Consider the following 24,219-nt stretch of genomic DNA (forward strand, 5'->3'; position numbering starts at 1 on the left):
CACAGGGAGGACAGTGCTCATTCTATGTTTGACCTTAGTTCCTTTAGTGCAGTGGTTCTCAACCTGGGGATTGAATGACAATTTGCTAGGGGTCACCGAATCCTGGGCTGTTCCTGAAGCCCTCACCTCTCTCCCAGATTTTTCAAGCCTCCCAGCAAGGCTGTCCCACCCATTCAGTTCACGGCATGGCCTGGGGGCAGAGACTAGAGGTCAGCTGACTGGTGAGGAATGTGAAGTGGGAGGGGCTGGAGGAGACCCGAAATCTCCTGATTTCGGCATAGGTGTCACGGCTGCGGGACACCATGAAGCTGGAGACACAGTGAAGCCGGAGACACAGTGAAGCTGGAGACAGTGTCAGTGAGTAACACTACCTATGATTACAGTTGCCATTAAAAGTCCCCAATACAGTTCTCAGATCAGCAGATGACCTTGATCAAGAGCACCTAAGTTGACTGATCAGAACTCCCCCCAGCACTGCCACTGATCCCATCCCCCCACCAGCACTGCCACTCATCCCAACTCCCCCCAGCACTGCCACTGATCCCCCCCCCCCCCTACCAAGGAGTAAGAGAAGAGAAAGAATAAAAATAGAGACTACATGGAAGGGAGAGGAAAAGAGGAGGAGGAACAAAGAAAAAGGGAGAGAAAGAATAAGAGAAAGAACAAGAAACACAACTAGAGAGAGGGAGGGGGAAACAAGAAATTAGGATAGAGAGAGATAAAAGGGAAAGAAAGAAGAACACAGAGAGTGGTATGTCCTAAAATGTACCATACAGGGTTTTAATACTGTACTAGGGTTTTAATACTGTACGGGGCGCAAATTACTTGTGTTGCCTTGGGTGCTGACAATCCATGCTACAAAAATGTTACTGTCAGGGGTCACCACAACTTGAAAATTTTATCAAGGGATCGTGGCACTAGAAAGCTTGAGAACCACTGCTCTAGTGGTTCTGAGGGATTTTATACACACAAGGAACTGACACCTGTAACCCAGCCATCATCATCATCTGGACCTTTCTCAGCTCCATCGGGCAAGGCTGAGTCCTCTCCCAGGTCCACAGAGACATTCAGTTTGTCTATAACCCTCCAAAGACCTTAGAACAGGCTAAGCTGGTGCCCCCTGATACCTTCACTTATTCAGAGTCTCCAAAGTCTATATCTTCATATAGTTTTCAAGGTACTGCAGTCTCCTGCTATTACTTCAGCTTTTTAAATGGTTGTATCAAATGTTATAAAGGCACTACATTTCACCCTGCATTTGGAGGATCAGCCGCCTGTTCCAGATCTTGGGTCTTTTAGGGTTCCTAAAGCTGCAAAGACTTTTTCACTATACGCACATTTCATCCTTTCCTCTGTACTGTATGGGAACACCATAAAAGGTTCTGTGCTCCACCTGAGAGGGTGACTGAGCTTTTTCCCTTTGACAGGGAGTTTGTAAAACAACTTTCTTACCATGAATGCGTCAGAGACCCCTCATTAAGAGGAAGACCAATAGACTGCTTGAGTGAATGTTCACCTTTTGGAATGCCACTGACTGCCAACTAAATCCCTCCTCAAATCCCAATTTGAAATGGCTGGTCTTACAATCTCACTGTCCATATTCCCATTGTACACATTCCTGGAATGAGCTCTCAAAGGTTCCCGGGTGCTGCAGTGACCACCAGCGGGATACTGGAGCATGTACGACACTGTGTAAATATTCGCAAGCACAGGTATGTGATCATATGCCTGATGAAGGGCCCCTGCGCAGCTCTAAAATATTAATGAGAGGGAGCTGTCTGAATAAGTCTGCTGCAAAGGTGTACCACATCCCAGAAAATATAGGAATAGAGAAACCCCCTATGGATGGGACTTTATAGGTACTACCATATCAACATTAGTAGAAAAATATAACATTTATTATACAAAGAAAAAAAAAAACACATAAATTATCAAGAATGCATAGTAATGTACAAACAGTGGTGGATTGATACAATGGAATAACCCAAACCCAAAGACGTTTCAGAGATGAATTATATTCTCCTTCATCAGGGGTTTTCTCAGGTAGTACCATATCTACAAAATTTAAATGTAAAGCAATCAGCCAACAAATCCTGACATAGACTACTACAACATCATAGAATAGTACAAAACATATACTTACATCCTAATCACTAGATGAGTACATTTAAGCATCCAAAAAAAGTTTTTTTTTAATAAATGAGGAGGAGACATCATGACACAAGGCCCCACACCGATCCCATCCATCCATGTATTAGTAAGAATTGTATACATGCTTGAAAAAAAAAGGGGACAAAAAATTCTAGGGGGATGGTGTGGATAAAATACCCCGCTATGTCACATACCCACCAGCCACACTGGAGTCTAGAATTCCAGACCGACAGCAGGCTGACATGTATACTGGGGCCCCATAAATGGAGAATCTGAAAAGAAAGGGTAAAAGAAGATAGATAGTTATAATATACAAAAATGACATGAGTAGAAATTATAAGGGAGGGAAAAAGGCATTGGTAATTGCCCCCCAATAGAGAGGTCCATAATATATTATCATAATGAAACCTCACCTCAATCAAAAAATAATGTCACTCACAGGCCAATGGCAGAACAGAGAGAGGCGCCCTGGGGGCTTTGAGAATCCAATGAATGCAGACCCGCTGGTAGGTAAAAATACTGTCATAAAAAATTCCAAAATAGACCTAATTAGAAAAGCAAACCTGTCTATATACATGATATGGTATCTAGAGTAAATGTAAAATATACATCAAACCCGAAAATCTTGATATTGACTGAAAAAAGTTTAAATTACCTAGACAGTCTGGGTTCAAATCATGGATCCCAAGAGCACCTTAGAAAAGCATCCATCTCCTAGCCCCTGTCTAGCCTGCAGTGAATCCATGCTTAAATATTCAACACTACACAGCTGATCAGTCAAAAACGCTGATCAGCTGTGTATCATTATACCCCAAGCCAAACCTCCAAGGGCGGGCCCCCCGAGATGTCACTGCGCCACACCTCCACACTTGCCTTGGCCTTGTGTTTTGGATCATTTTCATGTTGGAATGTACAAGCTTCCTGGCTGACAAATGCATATGTTCCTCCAGTATTTTTTGATAACATACTGCATTCACCTTGCCATCAATTTTGAACAAATTTCCTGTGCCTTTGTAGCTCACACATCCCCAAAATATCAGCGATCCACCTCCATGTTGACTCCTCTTCAAATGTAGCATTTATAGTTGTGGCCAAAAAGCTAAATTTTGATCTCATCGCTCCAAATCACATTGTGCCAGAAGGTTTGAGGCTTGTCTCTGTGCTGTTTGGCGTATTGTAAGCGGGATACTTTGTGACATTTACGTAGTAATGGCTTTCTTATGGCGACTCAACCATGCAGGCCATCTTTTTTCAAGTGCCTCCTTATTATGCATCTTGAAACAGCCACACCACATTTTCAAAGAGTCCTGGTGCTTTTTATCATCTGCATAGCAGGCAGAAACCATCACTGGAGATCTCTGTGCCCCATTAGCAGGTAACACAAGATGGAATCCTGTTGCTGCATCCTACTAAGGATAAGGAACATCTGGAGGGACATTTTGAGACCTGATTGTCTGAGCATAGATCCTATTTTTGGGGTTGTCAAGGAGTCCTTTGAGGAAGGCTGCCCTGAGACCTTTTCTTTCTTTACCCTGATTAGGTGAATGTACTTCCTGCTTCCCACTTTATAGCTATAGAAGTTTTGCTGGATTGGGGCAGTCCAGAAGATTCATAGAACCATGCTCAAGGTTAGACAGGTACTACAGAGTTCTTCTGTCAGACCTCAGATATACCTTTTGGTGCTGTGTTGATGTTTTTTGTGTTCACCACCTTTTTGCCAATCTTGGGTTTGCAATCTACCTTTCTCCCTGCCTACCTTTGTAGGGATGTCAGGCTGACTTTATACATACCCTTGAGTTCTTTTTCGGTTGTTCCATTGTGATAATTCTATCAATCTTGAATTACCTGTATTAGCAATAGTTGGTTGTCTGGCTAGACAGCCTCTTTTTTTTTTATCATAGAAACAACTTAACTGACTTAACTAACTTCTAAGGCATAGGATTGGAAGGTTCAGACTTTTCTATGTAGACTGGACTAGCTATAATTGTTGCAAGTAATTGTTTGTGGACCTGGTTTTGTCTGAGGTTTCCTCTGTGGACCTATTCTCCTGGTGGCTAACCTCGTTTTTATTGTCTGTTCTCACTTAATATTGTAGTTTGGTGGGTTGTTGGTTCTTAACCTCTCTATGGTTCAGACAGAGTTTTCTTTGAGTGGTGTGGTGTTGGGGTTTTTAAAAATCAGGTTGTTGCTGTGTGACCTCCACTTGGTTGTTGGCAGTTTCAACTGTTATGCAGTGGGCTTTACCTCATCTGGTTCAGATTCAGAGATGGACCTTCAGGTGGTTCTAGTTTCCTCAGAACATTCTTGTTTAGGTTTAAGCATATTTCCTAAATGCTCATAATTTTGAATTCAGTGTGCATTGTTTTCAAAACAAGATTACCAGAGTACTAACTGCTTAAACATGTATTCCAGTGACTGTGCTGTTTTCTCACTTTGACCTCCTGAATGTCACAGTTTCAGTTCTTAACTCATTAATTTTACAAGTTCTTCAAGGTTTAGCAATATATTGTCTTTCTATTTTACAATCTACACTTACATACTATTCAAAAAGTCTATAGTATCTGTGGAAACCATTGATCTCTTTAGAATGTACAGTACAAAAGCTGAAGAACAGATCTGCAAAGCTTTTAAGTGTTATAGATGTTACAGTAACTTATAATGTGTTTCAAGGACAACTTCATCAGGGCATTCATAATGGCAGCCTAATTGGTAGTGAAACATTCCATAAATCATCATTGTGTTTACAAGACCAGCAACGTGCTTGTCTCGTTCTAGTTTATTGCAACCTTGTAAACTAATAGGCACCTCCAATAAACATCAGTCAGCTCCAAGTAGGACGTTCTTTGACTTTATCTTTTGTATCTTCTGTTTCTACAGGACAAATGACCAGTTGGTGGCTTTCCTCTCTAAATATCGTGATATGAACTTTTTGAAGTCACATGGAAGAGATAACGCAAGGTAATTCTGAGTGATAAGCTACTAAGCTATACTAATACTTTTTGGTTTTGTCTTCAGTATTCTGATTATAAAAGCTTATGCATAGAAAAAATTGATTGGGTGGCAGACAATGCCATTGCCAGACTACATTGGCTTTCATTCTTTGTCTATGATTTTAGTATGATGCTAAAACATGTTATACTGTTCTGCACAGAGCAGCCCAGAACCTCCTCTTCTCGGGTCTCTCGTTGGCACTCCTGCCGAGTGCCCCCCACAGCAATCAGCTTGCTATGGGGCACCCAAGCCGAGCTGCTGCTCTGTGTGTCAATTTAGACACTGAGCCGTGGCCCTACCACCTCTCTTTCCTCATTGGCTCATTGACTTTGACAGCAGCAGAAGCCAATGTCACCCACCGTGAGTCTTTCGTGCAACATCACTGGATCAAGATGGGACCCAGGTAAGTATTGGGGAGGCAGAGGGAGGCTGCTATTCACAGAAAGTTTCTTTTATCCTAATGCATAGAATGCATTTAGATAAAAAAAGCCTTCTGCCTTTAGAACCACCTTAAATTAATCTTTTCCACTAGAAAGTACAAAAATTATGTGTGAGAAATGGGCTTCTTTATCATTTTTAATTTTAAACAGTATAAGGGTGGAGAGCAAATGATGGGATAATAACTGTCTTTCTTATTTTGTTTAATGCAAGTATAAATATAAATTGGTTTGTATTTTAAATCTGGTGGTGTTTTGACACCCATTCGTATCTCCTTTTTGGACTTATTTCATCAAGGGTTTCAAATTTACAAACATCAGATGATTAGGCCTTGCCCACAGTAATATCATGCTACACCTCTAAAGATAACAGGCGGTTGCTAGTGTGCAATGTCCCTATGTTGTATTATGAGGAACATAGCAGACTATATATCGCAAGGAAATGAAGATCAGAGGTATGCTGTCATTTTTGTGATGATATGTTTGAATAATAATCCCCTTTAGGCCTCTTTCACAAGGGAATGCAGAGCAGTAAAACAAAAAAAGAAAACTTTTCATTTGAGTGCAGCAATTTACTTGCATACACGTGTTTACTTGTCTATAAGCACGTTTACATGAGTATAAATGAGTATATTACAATACTGGTAATGAAGAAGAATTGTACTCCTCTATAGTCGTCTATACAACTATGCACTTTTACTTGCCTATACTCAACATTACTCTGGTCTTTGGACACAGTTTTTAGCCCCTTGAGTAAACCTCAGTGAAATTATGATGCCCATGCACAAGGGGCCTTAGTGTGGCCTACAAGCTCCGCAGGTAACTACACGCAGCTGTGCAAAGAATGATTCTGCATGGTTAACAATTGATAAGCATTACCATTGGTTCTCACTTCTTTAGCACTTACAGATATTTTTCTGTAAGTATCCCACACTAAAGTAGCCTTACAGACTGCTAAACATTTTTATTACCATTTACATTTCTTGTATTTATTGTACAATTATTGGAAGATTGATATGTCAGTTACAAACAAGCTTTATTACCATTTACATTTCTTGTATTTAGATGGCTTTCACACCAAGCCGCCCATAGCGTTGGCAGTAAAACGCCGCTATTTTTAGCGGCATTTTACCATTGGATTTGTAGCACATTTCAGCTGCTAGTGGTTGCTTTTACCCCCGCTAGCAGCTGAGAAAGGGTTAAAACTGCCCGCAATACACTGCAATAGCAGCGTTTTGCCGGCGGTATTGCAGCGCTGCCCCATTGATTTCAATGGGGAGCAGGGGTGGAGGAGCGGTAAACACGCCGCTCCTTCACCACTCCAAAGAAGCTGCTGGCAGGACTTTTCCTGATGTCCTGCCAGTGCACCGCTCCAGTGGGAAAGGCCTTCACACTGGAAACAATGGAGCAGCAGTTTAAGGGCAGATTGCAGGCGCTATTTCTAATGCTATAGCGCCTGCAAAATGCCCTCGGTGTGAAAGGGGTCTTATTGTACAATTATTGGAAGATTTATGTCAGTTAGAAATACTGAATTCACCTTTTCAAACTTGGATTGTCTTCACCACTTCAGCCCCGGAAGACTTTACCCCCTTCCTGACCAGAGCACTTTTTACAATTTGGCACTGTGTTGATTTAACTGACAATTGCGCAGTCATTCGATGCTGTGCCAAAATGAAATGTGAGTTCTTTTTTCCCCATAAATAGAGCTTTCTTTTGGTGGTATTTGATCACCTCTGTGGTTTTAATTTTTTGCGCTATAAACAAAAAAAAAAGCAACCATTTTGAAAAAAAAAATATAACAAATATTCCCCCCCCCCCAAAACAAAAAAATGTCTTTATCCGTTTAGGCCAATATACATTCTTTTACATATTTTTGGTATGAAAAATCACAATAAGCATATATTTATTGCTTTGTGCAAAAGTTATAGTGTCTACAAACTATTGCAAAGATTTATGGCATTTTTATGGAGTTTTTTTTTACTAGTAATGGGCGTGATCTGATTTTTAGTGGCACAGCGACATTGCATGGGACAGATCGGAGACTTTTGACACTTTTTTGGGACCATTGGCATTTATACAGCGATCAGTGCCATAAAAATGCAAGGATTACTGTGCAAATGTCACTGGCAGGGAAGGGGTTAACACTAGGGCCCGATCAAGGGGTTAATTGTGTGTGTTCTAATTGTCCAGGGATAGTATTGACTAGGAGAGGAGACATATTGCTTTTCCTACTTAGTAGGGACAAACAATATGGTTCCTCTTCTCTGACAGCACAGGGATTTGTGTGTTCACATGATCGTGCATGGCCAGCAGCAATCATGCACGTGCATCGTGTCCCTTGCTGTGCAGTGTGCCCTCCGGTACCCATATCAGATTTCACCCAGGGGAGACATTCTGCCACAGTATATCTGTGTAAAACGGTCTGGAACCGGTTAAAGTAGTTGTAAACCTTTGTGTATTTTGTAATAAAAATAACAAACATGCCTATGCTTACCTGCTCTGTGCAATAGTTTTGCACAAAGCAGCCCCGGTTGTCTTCTTCTGGAGTCCCCCACCAGCCCTCCAAGCCCCTCCTCTTTATCAGGTGACCCCACATTAAGCTGCTTTCCATGGGGACACCCTTGCATGCTCATTCCTGAGTCCCACTTCTGCATCCATTGACAGACAGCAGGACTCTACCCCACCCTCCACTTCCGTGACACAGGATTTGATTGACAATCTGCCCAATGAGGAGAGAGGCAGCAGCTGGATCGGATCGGGCTCAAGTAAGAAAAAGGAGAGGTCTGGGGGGAACTGCAGCACAGAAAGTTTTTCACCTTAATGCAAAGAATGCAAAAAATCTTTAGAACCACTTTAACACATAACGATCACTAGAATTTCACAATTAAAGGGGTTGTAAACCTTCCATTTTTCTCACCTTAATGCATCCTATGAAAAACATCTGATGGTTACAGGCCCCTCAGCCCCATGGTTTACTTACCTGAGCCCTCGAAAGTCCTGTGTCGAGAACGCGCTCTTCTCGGCCAGTTCTTCTCGGCTCTTCATTGGATAGATTGATAGCAGTGAAGCCATTGGCTTGCACTGCGGTCAAATACAAATGACGTGGCTGCTGGGGAGCAAGTCCGAGAGATACACTCTGTGTCTATGGACGCAGAGTGTATGAGATGGGAGCGCGCCTGCAAGGTATCTATATCTATTGCGGGGAGGAGCCGAGATAGCCGCCATGGGACACCAGAACAGCAGGATCGGGGCCACTCTGTGTAAAACAAACTGCACAATGGAGGTAAGTAAAACATGTTTGTTATTTTAAAAAATATATATATACTGGATACCTCAACTACCAAACCAAAATCTCACATGTAGTTTAAAGTTTATATAGACATTAGTGAGTGGTTAGACATGTATGAATACTTTTACCATTACACAGTGTTAATTCCTACCTTGAACGGAAATGCTTTAGTTACATTATTGTTTCTAATTAACCAGTGGAGACAGGAGTAAGGAGCTCCATGGAAAAAGTTTAAGCTTTAGCTAATTTTGTAAAAGCTCACAAAATGTTTTCCAACCTGTCTGATACTTTTGTCCCCTGACATTAGATAATCACCAGTCTTGCAAAAAATGTGGGGGACTGTAATGGCTTTAGGCACCCTCAAGTTGAAAAGTCACCTAAAGTGATCTAAGAAACAAGGATTTATAGTGTGATGAGCTTTGAAAGCAGCTTTGCTAACCTTGATAAAAACTTAAAAATTGTAAAAATACTAAATTATTCACAAAAAGAGGCACATACCTACTTTTAGTTGCCATGTTGCAAAAGTCATCACCTCTTTGGCCCCTCTAAGGCCCCCAAATGTGTGAGAATCCAAAATGCTGACCGCAATAAGGTATCAGCTTATAAATAGCTTTTTTATTCTATGTACAAGAATGGTTACATTGTTACTCTTTAAGACCTTAAAACTGAATTCCAACTTTACCAGCCTTGCATAGTTGTATAGGCTCCTCTCCTGTAGTGAAATTTCTTACTCTGTTTTCACTATACACAGTCAGCTTGTCACACTTTTCTTTATAAGCTGCAGAAAATCATATTAAGCCTGTCCTAGTTCCTGGCTGATGGAAATCATGCCAATTGCTCCATCCTTACTATCTCTGGCCTGTCCCTGTCCCTTTCATTCATTGTATTTCACTACTTTCAGTTATGGAGGCTAAGCATTACACGTGGGTGTTATCTAGATTGTTCTGCATGCAACTGCAGCCTGCCTAGGAACACCCACTCTTCCAAACTAACAACCACACTTGAAGACATTTTGGTATTTGCATAAATCCTCCATGGAGCGAGTCACCTGCTTACATCAGGGCTTTGTGCTCTTGAAGGAGATACAGAGGCAGGGTCTGTGATGTTTCCAGAAATTCATGTAGAGCGCCCTACTGGCCGATCTGACGAGCCATGATCTACCTGCATAGCCTATTCAGACACAGTGACAAAGTATTGATGTCACTGGATCTAAAGTAAGGTAGGTATTAGAATGTAGATGGGGGGGGGTTATTAGGAACCAAGAAAGGCAACATGTTAGCAGATTAGACTTTAACTTCAAACAAGCACAAAATAATGTTCTGAGCCCTTAGAAAGAGGCTGCGATGTAGCAATGTCTCCACAACAATTTTATTTTATTATATTGCCATGTTTGTTCATGGAATGTAAGACCTGTTTATAAATTGATACATAGGACCTTGTTGTGGTCACTTTTTTGAATTCTCATACCATTAATAATATACAATTATCCTAAACGGTTAGTACAATCAAAGCTTGCTGTTTTTGGTGCTGTAGAGTTCAATTGTAAGTCTAGGCAAGCATAATGTGTACCTATTTCATCTTTAAGATAAAATCTATCATCTCTGTGGGTTTGATTTACTAAATGCAAATTAGGCTGCTCGCTTTGAAAGGTCATTTTCCTTAGAGCTTAGGGAATGTGGTGAAATTTTACTTTGCAAAGAATACCCAATCATGTGCAAGGAAAATGTAAAAAAAAGCTTTTTTTTCTTTGTACACATTTGGATCATGGAAGTCAGCAGAGATTCACATAATTTTCTAAGCTCTGGTGAAAAGCCCCTTGAAAAGTGCATCTTTCCTTGCAAAGTGAACAGTCTATTTTGAGTAAATAAACCGCTATGTCTCCAGCCAGTCCATCGAGCAATGAATTGGTATAATCACACTGATAATTCATTTGGACTGATTTAATAAAATAGGTGAAATCTTCACATGATACATTCATGCTAACTTACTAAAGGAGTTAAGAATCTTCACACAATAACAATACTGTGCAAATATTCACTTCAATTAGCTAATCATGTGCAGATAAAATAAGTCAGCTGGAATTTTCTTTTCATATGATTGAATATTTGAAGTGAATCTTTACACAATTTATGGTGTAAATAGTCTAAACTCCTTTAAAAAGTCGGCCCAATTGTCTATTGAGCAGTCTATTGTGACTCCAGTGCTGAAATCTCTGCACATCAGTTCCCAGCACTTTACTCCTGCCTTAGCAAATTTTTTCTATTTTGCACAACAGAATTCAGTTTAGTATTGAATTATGCAACAGGAGGAATGAGAAAAATGGGGGGTAACTATTATGTTGCAGGATGAGTAAGGTCAGGTTCACGTGTATGTGGTTGTTGCCCATTGAGTTTTTATAGATGTTTTACACATCGTTTTAGCCGCACTACTATTGAAATCTATGAGAATGTGCATTATGATGAAAGGGCATCTAAGTCCTGCATGCTGCATCTCTGATGCACTTTCATCAAGATGTGCGTACACATACAGTTCATTGGTAGCGCGGCTAAATAATATAAAAAATATAAATATATACATTGCCTTTAAAATATAAAACACCCTTAACAAACCTGTAATGGAAAATGTGGGTAACAGTGACAAGTAATTATTCCGTTTATGCGTTTAGTGCTTGTGGTGATTGTAGCTGCATTAGTGCACTTGCAACAAAAACAATTGAGTGTTGTCCGTACTTCTTTTTTATTTGCACTAAAAATAATATTTTCAGGAAAAGCTTGTCCTGAGAATTTGGATGTTAGTGCAAATAAAAAAATAGCACAGAGAGTACTCAATTTGTTTTGTTTAGAAACCTTTTGACTTTTTAACTTTAGCTGCTCTTCAATATACTTAGAATTCATACATTTCTTTATCATTATTTATTAAAACATCTCTTTTTATTGAAATTTTTTTTGCATTCACTCCAAACCGCCTTGTTCTACTAAAAAAACAAAAAGCCATGGACGTGTTGAAGAGCACCTTCCATAAATATTTTAGCGAGAACAGATAAAAGACGAAGATAAAGGTGAAAATGGTCCTTCATCTCAGCAGGATCAACATTATTTCCTTGAGACATGGGATGCATTAACAGAAATTGTGTACATGAGTTAGCTGTGGTAGACTACATCTTCAAGATCTTTTCCCAGTCACTTTGCAGGTTGTTAAAACCTTAGTGAAATCCCCCTAGCTTTCTTTTATTTAGAAGGTGGAACAGCTCTAATCTTAAAGTGATTGTAAAGGCTCTTTTTTTTTTTAAATAGCAAACATATCATATTTGCCTCTACTGTGCAGCTCATTTTGCACAGAGTGGCCCCAAAACCTCAACTTCTGGGGTCCCCCGGTGGCCTTCACGGCTCCTCTCCACATCAAATTACCCCCTAGGTACTCACTATCCACTCTTTTGGGGGGGTTACCTTGTGGGCGCTCTCCCAAGTCCAGATTTTGCATCCATAGGCACCACCCCAGCACTCACATCATTGGTTTTGATTGACAGCAGCAGGAGCCAATGGCTGCGCTGCTATCAATCTATCCAATCAAGAGCCGGGACCCCGTGGAGAGAGGGACAGTGCGTCACTGCCGACAGAAATATGGGGCACAGATAAGTACAATGGGAGGCTGGGGGGGGCGGTCACTGCCAGGTGTTTTCCTTAATGCATAGGATGCACTAAGGTGAAAAAATGCGAGCGTTTACAACCCATTCAATGCTACCAGAGAAAGAGAGAATGACAGTCCTACTATATGTTATTTTATAGCTGATATAATTTTGATGTTGCAGAAAATGGACGCCTCAAAGAACATCAAATTTTATCCCTCTATATTATAATCTTTGCTAGCTTAGCAATGTCTTACATATCCCTAGTCACCTACAATATGAGTAAGCTTTAATGAGAAAAATAACAGTAAAACAAGATGCAGCCAATATAGCGCAGCTGGGTAACTCCTATAAATTAGATGCTTTCATATGCTACAATTACACTACCAGGAATAGACAAATCTGTTAGGATGTATAACATTAGGTCATTTAAGATGTTATTTTTAAAATGTATTCTGCATCAAATGAGATAACAGCATATTGAAGATCTTGTGTTTTAATGTAACTGTCTGTAAAAGTCCATTTTAAATTGGATAGTAACAACTGGCAGCCATGTTTACTATATCAGCAAGCTATAGAACTGACATATTATAGTGTTTGTTGTTGAACAAGCTACTGGACTAGTAAATCGAGTCTTATAGGAAACATTTACTGAGAAAATGTGGAGACTACCATTGCTGACCTCTACTTTTAAAAATGTCAGAGACATCCGGGCAACTAGTATCTTTGTTAGGTCCTCCATTTCCATTCATAAGCTTTTTACCATTTGTATATATAAACATTTTAAATGTGTGTCTTTGGTCTTTGTAGCACAAGATGAAGAGCTTGTGATGATTGGACGGGGGGGGGGGGGGGGTTTACACGTTGGCATCTTTAACTTGTTTGCCAAAGAACATTTTTCTGGCACTTATTGTAACATTTAGTAATTCTATGCACCCAGCAGTCAGCTTTAGGCTCTTTTTTTGTAATAGTTCCTCAGGGTTTGCTTGACTAAATGCAAATAGACTGTTGACTTTGCAGGGGCATTTTCTATTTCCAAGGGAAGTTTCTATGAGCTTAGTGAATTAAGTGAAGCTCTGTACATTTGTTTCTTCATACATCCAGTCTACTTAAAGGACTCTCCTGTCTTAAAGGGTTATGCCGCGTACACACGAGCGAATTGTCCGGCATACTTAGTCCGGCAAACAATCCGCGGGATAGTCCGGCGGACTTTCTACCGAACGGACTTGGCCACACACGGACACACAGAAAGTCCGGCGTTTGCTAGTGCGATGACGTACAGCACGTACGACGGGACTAGAAAAAGGAAGTTCAATAGCCAGTAGCCAATAGCTTCCTTTTCGTACTTGCTTCTGAGCATGCGTCATTCTTAGTCCGCCGGACTAGCATACTGACGAACGTATTGTCCGCTGAAACCCTAATCCAGCGGAAAGATTGGACTGCAAAAATACTTTGTAAGTCCGCCGGACTTTACGCTGGAAAAGTCAGCCGTAGCCCACCCACGATCAAATTGTCCGGTGAAATGCGTTTCGGCGGACTAAGTACGCCAGACAATTTGATCGTGTGTACACGGCATTAGTTTACCTTTACCAAAAAAAATGCTTATGCAAATAAGGGGCATTTGTAGATAAAAAATAAGCTGTGCAGCTTTGACCAAAGCAGAATAATGCCCTTGTAGGCCATTTACGTATCTCATGAAGCCATGACTGGAAAACTTCTAGAACATTGCTAAGAGAAGTGTTACGGCTCACCTTCACCATCACAGGAGTGAGCTCTCAAACGCTAAGCTTATAGTTACTGAATCAGAAGCGAGAAAGCACATGTGAGGGGGTTTAAATCAGAGAAACCACTCACTACTGTAATAGTAAAGGTAACAGTCATCTTCTCCTAGCAATGTACTAGAAGTTTTCCAGTCACACTTCATGAGGTACACAAATGGCCTACACCCATAACAATGGCATTATTCCACTTTGGTCAAAGCCGCGTGGTTTGTTTTTATCTATAGATGTCCCCTATCTGCATAGGCAGCTTTTTGGTGAAGGTGAACTATGCTTTTAATTAAGGAAAACATTAGCAATAGTTAAAATGCACTTCACCAGGTAGATGTTGAATGCTCAATCCAAAAAAATGGCTTCATATGAAATGATATAATGGCTGACTTTGCGGCCCCTGGCCAAAACCAAAACCAAGAAGGGGGGACCTCTTTATGTTCAAATATACAGTAATTGAAATAGAAAACCCATTGAAGACAGAAGTGACCATGCTTGTGTTATTCATTAAGCTGCTGTCAAGAGAAGCAGTGCAAATGGATGATTAGAGTATTAGCTTTACAATCAATGCCATTCAGCTATGCTGTGAAAAGTCAGACAAAGATGATTTTGAATAGGACAACGGGTATCAAAGACATGTTTAATGCTGATCTGAGATTAAGCTGTAGTAAGCAGCATATAATCAATTATTACAGAGAAAGAATGCAAAGCATATCATGTATAAGGATGGAAATTACATTAACAACATTTAAAAAGTCTAGTGGTAACAAAGACTTCAATAGAGATCCTGAAGGAACGGTCTGTGTAATTGTGTTTATGGTTAGCTCAGAATGAGCTGGAAAATTATACTGATTGATCCAAATATATTTTCTTGTCATTGTGATGTAATGTCATAAACTGTACAGCAACAAAGCTGCCTAAGATGGTTATACTTCTTTATTTAAAGTACACCTGTCACTCAAAAAAAGATTATGAGAGTAAATGATTAAAGTAAAAACACCTCGGTCATGGGCTAATAGGGAAATGCAAAATGCAAGCATAGGGCACTCCAGCTTGCTGCATTACGATGAAGAAGTATTCAAGTTGGGCAATTAAAGAGCTGTCAGGCACCTCAAACATATTGATTTAATCTGTTACAATCCTCGCCTCTAAATTGATGTGCATTACTTTTCATGGTAATATTCAACATTTAGTATTCTAACTATATCCGGCACTATAGCTTGGTACTAGTCTTGGTACTAGTTTAGTTGATATGTGCAGTATTAGTAGCACTGTAATAAAATAGCAGCAGTTCTGTCATTTAGGAAATGTTTCTTCTGGTCCACATCAGACTAATGATATCATCTCAGGTTAACTGTTCAAGGGTAGCTATCTCCTCCTCTGTTTTTCCTCATTCCATAGGGGTCCCCCAAGACTCTGTCATCTGACCCCCTTCTGTTATATTATCTATCTACCTGGGACCCAGCGCAACATGGATCACGGTAATGGGCCAATGACAGCGGCCCTTTACCACGTGATCGCTCTGTCCAATGATGGAGCGATCACAAATGTAAACATTACAGGGAAACAGGGTCATCAGGAGTTCATCGCTCTCCTCTACTCACACGATGCAACGTGAGAGGAGAGGAGAGCTATCGAGTGTCCAACTGTGAGTTATCTTATATATATCAGTGCCCAACAGTGCCACATCTATGTCATCTGTGCCACAGCTGTGCCATCTGTTCCACCTGTGCCACCAGAGCCACACTAGTGCCACCAGAGCCACACCAGTGCAACCAGAGCCACACCAGCGCCACTACAGTGTACACCAGTGCCACACCAGTGCCACCTGTGCCCATCAGTGCTTGTCTGCACCACTGCAGTGCCACCTAAGTGCCGCCTGTGCCTAAAAAGTGCCACCTGTGCCTACCAGTGCCACCTCTGTGCCGCCAGAGCCACACCAGTGCAACCAGAGCCACACCAGTGCCACTACAGTGTACACCAGTGCCACACCAGTGCCACCTGTGCCCAGCAGTGCTCATCTGCACCACTGCAGTGCCACATAAGTACTGCCAGTGCCCACCTGTGCCCACTTGTGCTGCCTGTGTCCACCTGTGCTGCCTGTGTCCACCATTGCCACCACAGTGCTTATCTGTACCATCAGTGTCACTACATTACAATCAGTGCCCATCTGTGGCACTACCGTACCATCAGTGCAACTCATTAGTGCCACTACCCAATAGTGTGCATCAGTACTCTGCAGTGCAGCCTCACCAGCCACCAGTATAGAATCTGAAGAGGAACGTGTGCCTGTGAAAAGAAAGCATTCTGGCGTGGAGCAGCAGCCTACTACCAGCAGCGCAGGGTCATCCACCTTGAGCGCAGTGCCATCCACCTTGAGAGCAGTGCCATCCACCTCGAGAGCAGTGCCATCCACCTCGAGAGCAGTGCCATCCACCTCAAGTGCAGTGCCACTGCAACAAAGACCAGGCACCGATAGGGTGTCATCTCAGCCCCAAAAGGGATAGGGGCCATGCCAGCCTTCCCTGTGCCCTTTAAACCCCCCTGTGGCTTCCTCCTAATTCCGGAACAGCAAATATCCCCCTTTTTACCACCCAGCCAGGTGTCCAGGTGAACACCGATGATTTTGTCATGCTTGATTTTTTTCATTTGATTTTCACCGAAGACTTAGGCCTAGTGCAACCTCTATGTATGGCAGCACATAGTAAGCAACCCTGGCTCTAGTTATGCCCATCTCTTTGAGTGGAGAGAACTTACCATAGAGGAATTCACTCTCCTCATTGATTATGCCAAGATCGAGATACCTTATGACTTTGCGGTTCCTCCACTATAACGACACCCAGTGCCCTCCCTGAAATGACCCAGCTTTTGACAAATTATTTAAAATTCGACCACTCCTAAATTATTTCTCTGAAAAATTCCCCCAGTTATATACTCAGTAAACAGTAAAATATACAGTAAAATTCACAGGCAGTCTGGGTATCAAACAGTTTATTCCAAGCAAAAGGGCCCGATGTGGGGTAAAAATTTATAAACTTTGTGACAGAGCCACGGGGTACATTTACGCCTTCCAGGTGTATGAAGGGAAGGACTCCCAACTGCATCCCCCTGAATGTCCAGAGTATATTGAAGCCAGCGGCAAAGTTGTCTGGGAGCTTGTCTATCCACTCCTTGGATATGTGGATAATTTTTATACAAGCTTGCCCCTTTTCCGCAATCATCACCGGAGAGACACCCCAGCATGTGTTACAGTAAGAGCCAATAGAAAGGGCTTCCCACAAAAACTTGCCAATGAAAGGCTATGACAAGGGGAGGCGGCATCTTTGTGGAACCAGGAGCTAGTGGAGGGACAGACGAAATGTCCACATGCTCCCAACAATCCATAATTACACCTATGTGGAAGTCTCCAGAAGAAACGGACCAATCCAGAAACCAGCTTGTAGCTATGATTATAAGTTGCTTATGGGGGAGTGGACTTCAATGATCAGACGATTGAACCCTACCTTCCCACAAGAAAATCCCGTCATTGGTATAAAAAAGTGTCCATTTATTTTTTCAGTTTGGCCATTTATAACACTTATGCTATTTACCAAACATCTACTGAAACCCCCGTATCCTATCTGCACTACTAGGAACAAATAATATCCACCCTTTTGTACCCTGAAGGCCCACTGGAAAATATTGATATATCTGATTCCGTGAGCAGACTCCACGAACACCACTTTCCTGAGAAAATCCCCCACAGGTCAAAGACGTCAGAAGAAATGCTGGGTGTGCTTCAGAGGAGGAGTTAGTAGAGACACCACGTATTGTTGTCCACAATGTCCTTCCCACTGGGCCTAAGTATAGGTAAATGTTTCTGCCGTTACCATACCTCTCTACATTATTAGGGAAGTATGGTAAACATAATTCTCATTTCCTGTCATTTTCCTCCACACCCCTTATGCCACTGCATTGAACTGTACATACCTCTGCCTTCTCTGGAACTGACCCTGGCCTGTTATACAACCAAGCTTCTGCCTAACGATAAACATACCTCTGCCTTCTCCGGAACTGACCCTGGCCTGTTATATGACCAAGTTCTGTCTAATGCTAAACTGTACCTACCTCTGCCTGCTCTGGAACTGACCCTGGACCGTTTGACCACATTTTTTGCCTGCCTTTTGGACTCATCATTTACCCTGCTATGCTACTGAGAACACAGGGGTTTCACATATGTGAGGGCCTCCAGAAATGTTTTTCTGGATGAAGAAAACAATTTTTTTAGTTTTCTCATTCCCAGATTAGGGTCTGGAGACTTGGAGGCTTCAAAGAGATTTGGGTGGAAGAAGCCTCTACCCCCGTCCCCATTCTTCCCTGGCCTGCTACTTGGTCTATGTTCCTGCTTACTACCAGGACCAATATTTTGACACTGCTGGCAATGTCTCTACTTGCACTGACCCTGGACTGTATATGTGTGGTATCCCTGCCTGTACTGACTATGGACAATATTCCTGCCTGCTGCCTGGACAATTACATTCACTGTCGCTGACCATGTCCCTGCCTGCTGCCTGGATCAGGGCTCTCCTCCTGTGGACAACTGCACTACTAAAACCACAGGTAATCTTTTGTTTACCCTCTGCTCAGCAGAATGTATTTTAGGGTGTAATTCCTGGTATGTTCATGCTATGTGTTAGAAATATGAAGAGCCTTCAAAAATTGTAAGGAAATTAAATGTGTAATTTATGCTCCTAGAACGCCTGAATGTGCTACTTCAATGTTGGGCCTCTGTATGTGGCCAGGCTGTGCAAAAGTCTCACACATGTGGTATTGCCATACTCAGGAGGAGTAGCAGAATATATTTTGGGGTGTCATTTGTGTAATGTACATGCCATGTGAGAGATATAACCTGTTATAATGACAATTTGGTGTGAAAAAATAAATAAAAATAAAAAGTATCTTCATTTTACAAAGAATTGTGGGAAAAAATGACAACTTCAAAAAGACTAATCGTGCCTCTTACTAAATACCTTGGAATGTGTACTTTCCAAAAAGGGGTCATTTGGGGGTATTTGTCCTTTCCTGGCTTGTTAGGGTCTCAAGAAATTAGATAGGCCTCAGTACACCAGGTGTGATCAGATGTGATCAATATTGAGTGATTGGCACCATAGCTTGTAGACTCTATAACTTTCACACAGACTAAATAATATCCACTAATTTGGGTTATTTTTACCAAAGGTATGTAGCAGTATAAAATTTGGCCCAAATTTAGGAATAAAAAATACTTATTTGCTAAATGTTATAATAGAAAAGAAGAAATTCATTTTTTTTTCAAAATTATCAGTCTTTTTTCATTTATAGCACAGAAACATTTTTTTTGTACATGGAGCTATCTTTTCCAGTCTCCATTCTAGACCCACAAACAGAACAGAAACACCAGTGGCATACTCAATCTTAAAAGACTAAACTCAAACCATCTACAAAGAATGACCATGTGCAAAGTGTCAGACAAATTTGTTGTCCTACCATAGGATGCAAAAAAAAATCCAGTCAGCATCGGCAAGAACAGTTGCAGCATGGCTTTTTTAAACCACCAGGCATTGCAATTTTAAGATGCATGGCAGCATCCTAGGTATCTTTAGCAGGTTTACCAGCAGTCATTGGCAGAGTTGCAAGTTTGTCATTGCAGAATACGTTTGTCGGCCACCTCAAAATTGATTTGTGGGCAGTCTTGCATTGTAATTTTTAGTTTAAAGGCTTGACTACTGCCATTTCTAGTGTACAGTAAACTTTTTCAGTGGCAGCACAGAACCCGTTTTGTTTTTTTCCTAAACAATTTCCAATCATGGTGACATGGCAAGGAAATTCAAACAGGTACTTTCTGGTGTCTCACCATGTCAGCACTATTCCCTCTTTCATTTTGTTTTGGACTTTGGACTATATCATCAATATATTGGCTGCATTTTGAGGAAGATCTTTAATGCTGCTCTAGAAGGCTGTCCTTGAGGTCACCTCCTTTGAAGTTTGAAGCTTAACCCAATTGTGGTTATATGGTAAGGCACCAGAAAATTAAAAATATTTGTTACAGTTGCCACACACCTTCTACTTACTATTCTGTTGTTGCAGCAAGCACATTAAACTGGACAGAATGAAAGAATTGCTTGCTGTAAAGCTGGGCTCTTTCTTTTATTGTAACATCTGCGTTTATTGTAAATATGAAATTATGTGTAATTAAGTTTAATTATAATGGGAATCGCTCCTGTGTGTATGATATTTAATGCATTATCTGTGTTTAAAAGTCAGTCCAATTAGTGCTCTTTTCTTTGCTGTAGAGAACATTCAGCACAATATAGACTAACATGCAAGCTGCTGCTATCTACATTATAAAAATAATTTCTTTAAAAATGATGTTACAAACATAACACGTGCAATGGTTCTGCACGGAGCGGCCCTGAGCCTTCTCTTATCTGCCGCTTCCTATGTGGTCCCACCTGCGAGCTCGACCCTGAGGTGCGCTGCCTCCAACCGCAGACACAGACAGCGTGGCTCGGACTACCCCCTGCTCTCTGCTCACAGAATTTGATTGCCAATTAATTGGGGTACTGACCCGGAACACGGATGCCAAATGGGAAGTCAAAACTCCTAATAAGTATACTTGTCCTGGTTCACTTACTTAAGAATCTTGAAGACAGTAGATCAACATGTCAGACAGAGGCAGTAAGTAATTGCAAGATGTGAAGTTAGCAATGACAGCTTTTATATTTCTCTCTGCTTACGTTTCCTTTGAACAGTCATTAACCATGGTGCAGTGGCTAACAGATTTCACAAATCTGCTAACAACTAGAGGTGCATTACATATGGCAGGAAACCCACTTTACTCTGGTTGCCAGCATGTGAAAATGTTAATTATCTTTCAAGACTAGTTTAACACTTAAACTTTTAGTAATTACCACTTACCAGGGTATGGTTATCATAAGTAAAAGTAAGCATTTTCCAAATCATTAGTTTATTGCAGTTATCATCATAACAAGTCCTTCCTGCAGATCCCATTTCTTTTCATTATCCAGACTGTGGTATTGGGTCATTAAGTAGGATGGTTATTAATTAAGAAATGTAACCTCTGCTTTACATATCTGTGTCAAAGTGATTATAGACAAGTACTATAATTGAAATGTACTAGTTACATTATATAATATATATATATTTTTTAAATCATGTTTTATTTATTAAACAGAACATTTTCCTTAATTTCTTTGACAACAACATAAGCATACATACACTACAAATATAACCATACAATTGCAATGTAATGGATGAAACATTACTAGTATTTATTATGGTAGGAGAAAAGATTCCTCCTCAAATACTATCCCCACTATAGCAAATATGTATTGTGTCATGTTATATTCGATGATGTGCATATGGTATGTTTTTGTGGTACTGGTACAACTGGATAAAAGGATAAATGTATCTACAGAGTATTAACTTCATATTGTTGTAAGAGAACACACTGCTAAAATCCAATTATGCTAACTATAGATTGCCACAAGTTGGAAAATCTCTGTGAGCACTACATGGCCCATTATTTATGTGTAAATTCAAGTCAGATTGGGCTACAGTATTATACTGTATAAAATAGATAGCTGGGTCCAAAGACACGTTTAGGTTTATTTAAAGTAACCCTGTTGAAAACTAGATTAAGTTTATATTCAAATTTTTTATACATAAAATACTCATTATCTCTGTGTACAGAGGTCCCCAGCAGCTGCAGTATACAGTAGGTGCTGAATAATGACATGATTACACTAGGTGAAGATGTCATTCCTATAAAGGGCGTAAAAAAGAAATAAAGTACACATTTGAATTTATTTAGACTTAAAAATACATTGTCTATATGTGATTTCATTTTAACGTAGCAATCCAAGCTAGATTAATTGTTAAAGTGGAGTTCCTCCCCAAAAAAAAAAAACATTAATGTGCATGAAAAAATTAAATAAAAAACACTTGGAATTATTTTTTTTTACTTACCTTTTTATGCCTGTTGCTATGTGGTCCTTCGAAATCTGCCTCCTTCAGCGCCTGGGCTCCTGACGTCACTTCCCTCGGCGCAGGAAGGGAGATCACCTCTCCCCCCTCCCTCTAGGCAATCATCTGGGACACATGACAGGTCACAGCGAGCAGGTCGCATATGTGCAGAGGGTGCCCGGCTGTGAAGCCACAGCCGGGCGACCACAGTTAAAATGCCGGCGCCGCCTAGTGGAGGGGGAGACAAGATTTGGGGGTGATCCAGTTCAATGCAGAGGGTTTCTCAATCAGGTTGAGATATACTTCGAAATGCTGCCCCAGGCATTTCCCACAGACAGAAGCAAAGTAGGTTTCGTGATATCTTTGCTTTCTGAGAGAGCCTTGGCCTGGGCTAACCCTCTAAGGGAGACGCAAAAACCTGTTGTCTTGAGTTACCCTCAGTTTGTGGCCTCCTTTAAAAAGGTTTTTGACGTTCCCGCACGCTCCGCTTCTGCTGCCAAGTGCCTCATGTCCATCAAACAGAGTACGAGAACTGTTGCTGACTACACCATTGAATTCCGTACTCTGGCAGCAGAGGTTGCTTGGAACAATGAGGCCCTCGTGGCTGCTTTTTCTCATGGTCTCTAGGATTTCATCAAGGATGAGATAGCAGCCTGAGATATACCCACTGAGCTGGAGAGCTTGATCTCGTTTGCCATCCTCATTGACTCCAGACTCAGAGAAAGACTTTCTCTTAAGGAGTGCTTGCAGAAGCCTACTGTAAGTTTGCCTCCGAGCTTTGTAGTCCCACCCATGCCTCCCTCACCTCCCATGCCTCCTGGTACCGAGTTGGTCAGTGAAGATGAACCCATGCACCTGGGCTTCACGCGTTTCTCTGCGGATGAGAGAGCCTTTAGGAGGAGGGAGAGATTGTGCCTTTATTGTGGTCAGGCAGGTCACTTTTTGAAGTCTTGTCCTACCCGTCCAGGGAACGCCCGAACCTTGAGGTCCTGTCATGGACAGACCTTAGGTGGCGTTGTTTCGTCCCCAGTTATCCAGAAGGATAAGCCCCTGGTTTTGGTCACCCTTTCTTGGACTGAGTCGTCCATCGAGATATAGGCTCTAATCGACTCTGGTGCTGCACGCCTGTTCATTGATGCTGCATTTGCTTCGCAGCACTCGATTCCGCTGTAGCTGCGTGACACTCCACTTGCCATTGAGGCTCTTGACGGGAGACCTTTACAGCCTGCCCATGTGACTCATGAGACGGTTCCATTGTCCATGGCCGTAGGGGCTCTTCACCAGTAGATAATCCAATTCCAAGTTATTTCCTCACCCAGATTTCCGCTGGTTATTGGTTATCCTTGGTTACAGAGGCACAACCCCTCTTTTGATTGGCTCCGTGCTGAGGTTCTCTCCTGGTCACCACAATGCAGTGGGACATGCTTCCTGAAGGTATCCAAGGTCCTGTGCACCGCTTCACTCCCCTCCTTGCTGGAGGAGTACCGTGATTTTGGCGATGTCTTTGATAAAGGTCAAGCTGGTAGTTTGCCTCCACACTGGCCTTATGATTGCGCAATTGACCTTCAACCTGGTGCCATACCTCCTCGTGGCCGGGTTTACCCTTTGTCGGTCTTGGAGGATAAGGCCATGGAGGAGTATGTTGCTGACGCAGTTTCTCGAGGTTTCATCCGCAAGTCCTCGTCTCCTGCTGGTGCTGGTTTCTTCTTTGTGAAAAAGAAGAGCGGTGAATTGAGACCTTGTATAGATTATAGGGGTCTCAATCGTGTCACAATTAAGAATGCCTACCCGATTCCATTATTCATGATTATGGAGTTATTTGACCGCCTCAAGGGAGCAACAGTTTTCACAAAGCTTGACCTGAGAGGGGCATACAATCCCATGCGCATTAAGGATGGCGACGAGTGGAAAACTTTGTTTAATACCAGAACAGGCCATGATGAATAGCTGGTA

At 41.5% G+C, this 24,219-nt stretch overlaps 1 protein-coding gene across 1 annotated transcript in view; it reads left to right on the forward strand.

Moving 5' to 3' along the window:
- XYLT1 (xylosyltransferase 1) overlaps nt 1-24,219 on the forward strand; it is a 521,214-nt gene that overhangs the window by 357,776 nt on the left and 139,219 nt on the right. Inside the window, exon 5 of the mRNA XM_077448934.1 lies at nt 5,029-5,109. Within this exon, the coding sequence (XP_077305060.1) occupies nt 5,029-5,109 (81 nt within the window). The remainder of the gene's footprint in view (nt 1-5,028; nt 5,110-24,219) is intronic.

The sequence above is a fragment of the Lithobates pipiens genome, unplaced genomic scaffold, assembly GCF_037356315.1.
Source record: "Lithobates pipiens isolate NorthernLeopardFrog02 unplaced genomic scaffold, aLitPip1_a1.2 Scaffold_22, whole genome shotgun sequence".
NCBI lineage: Eukaryota > Metazoa > Chordata > Amphibia > Anura > Ranidae > Lithobates > Lithobates pipiens.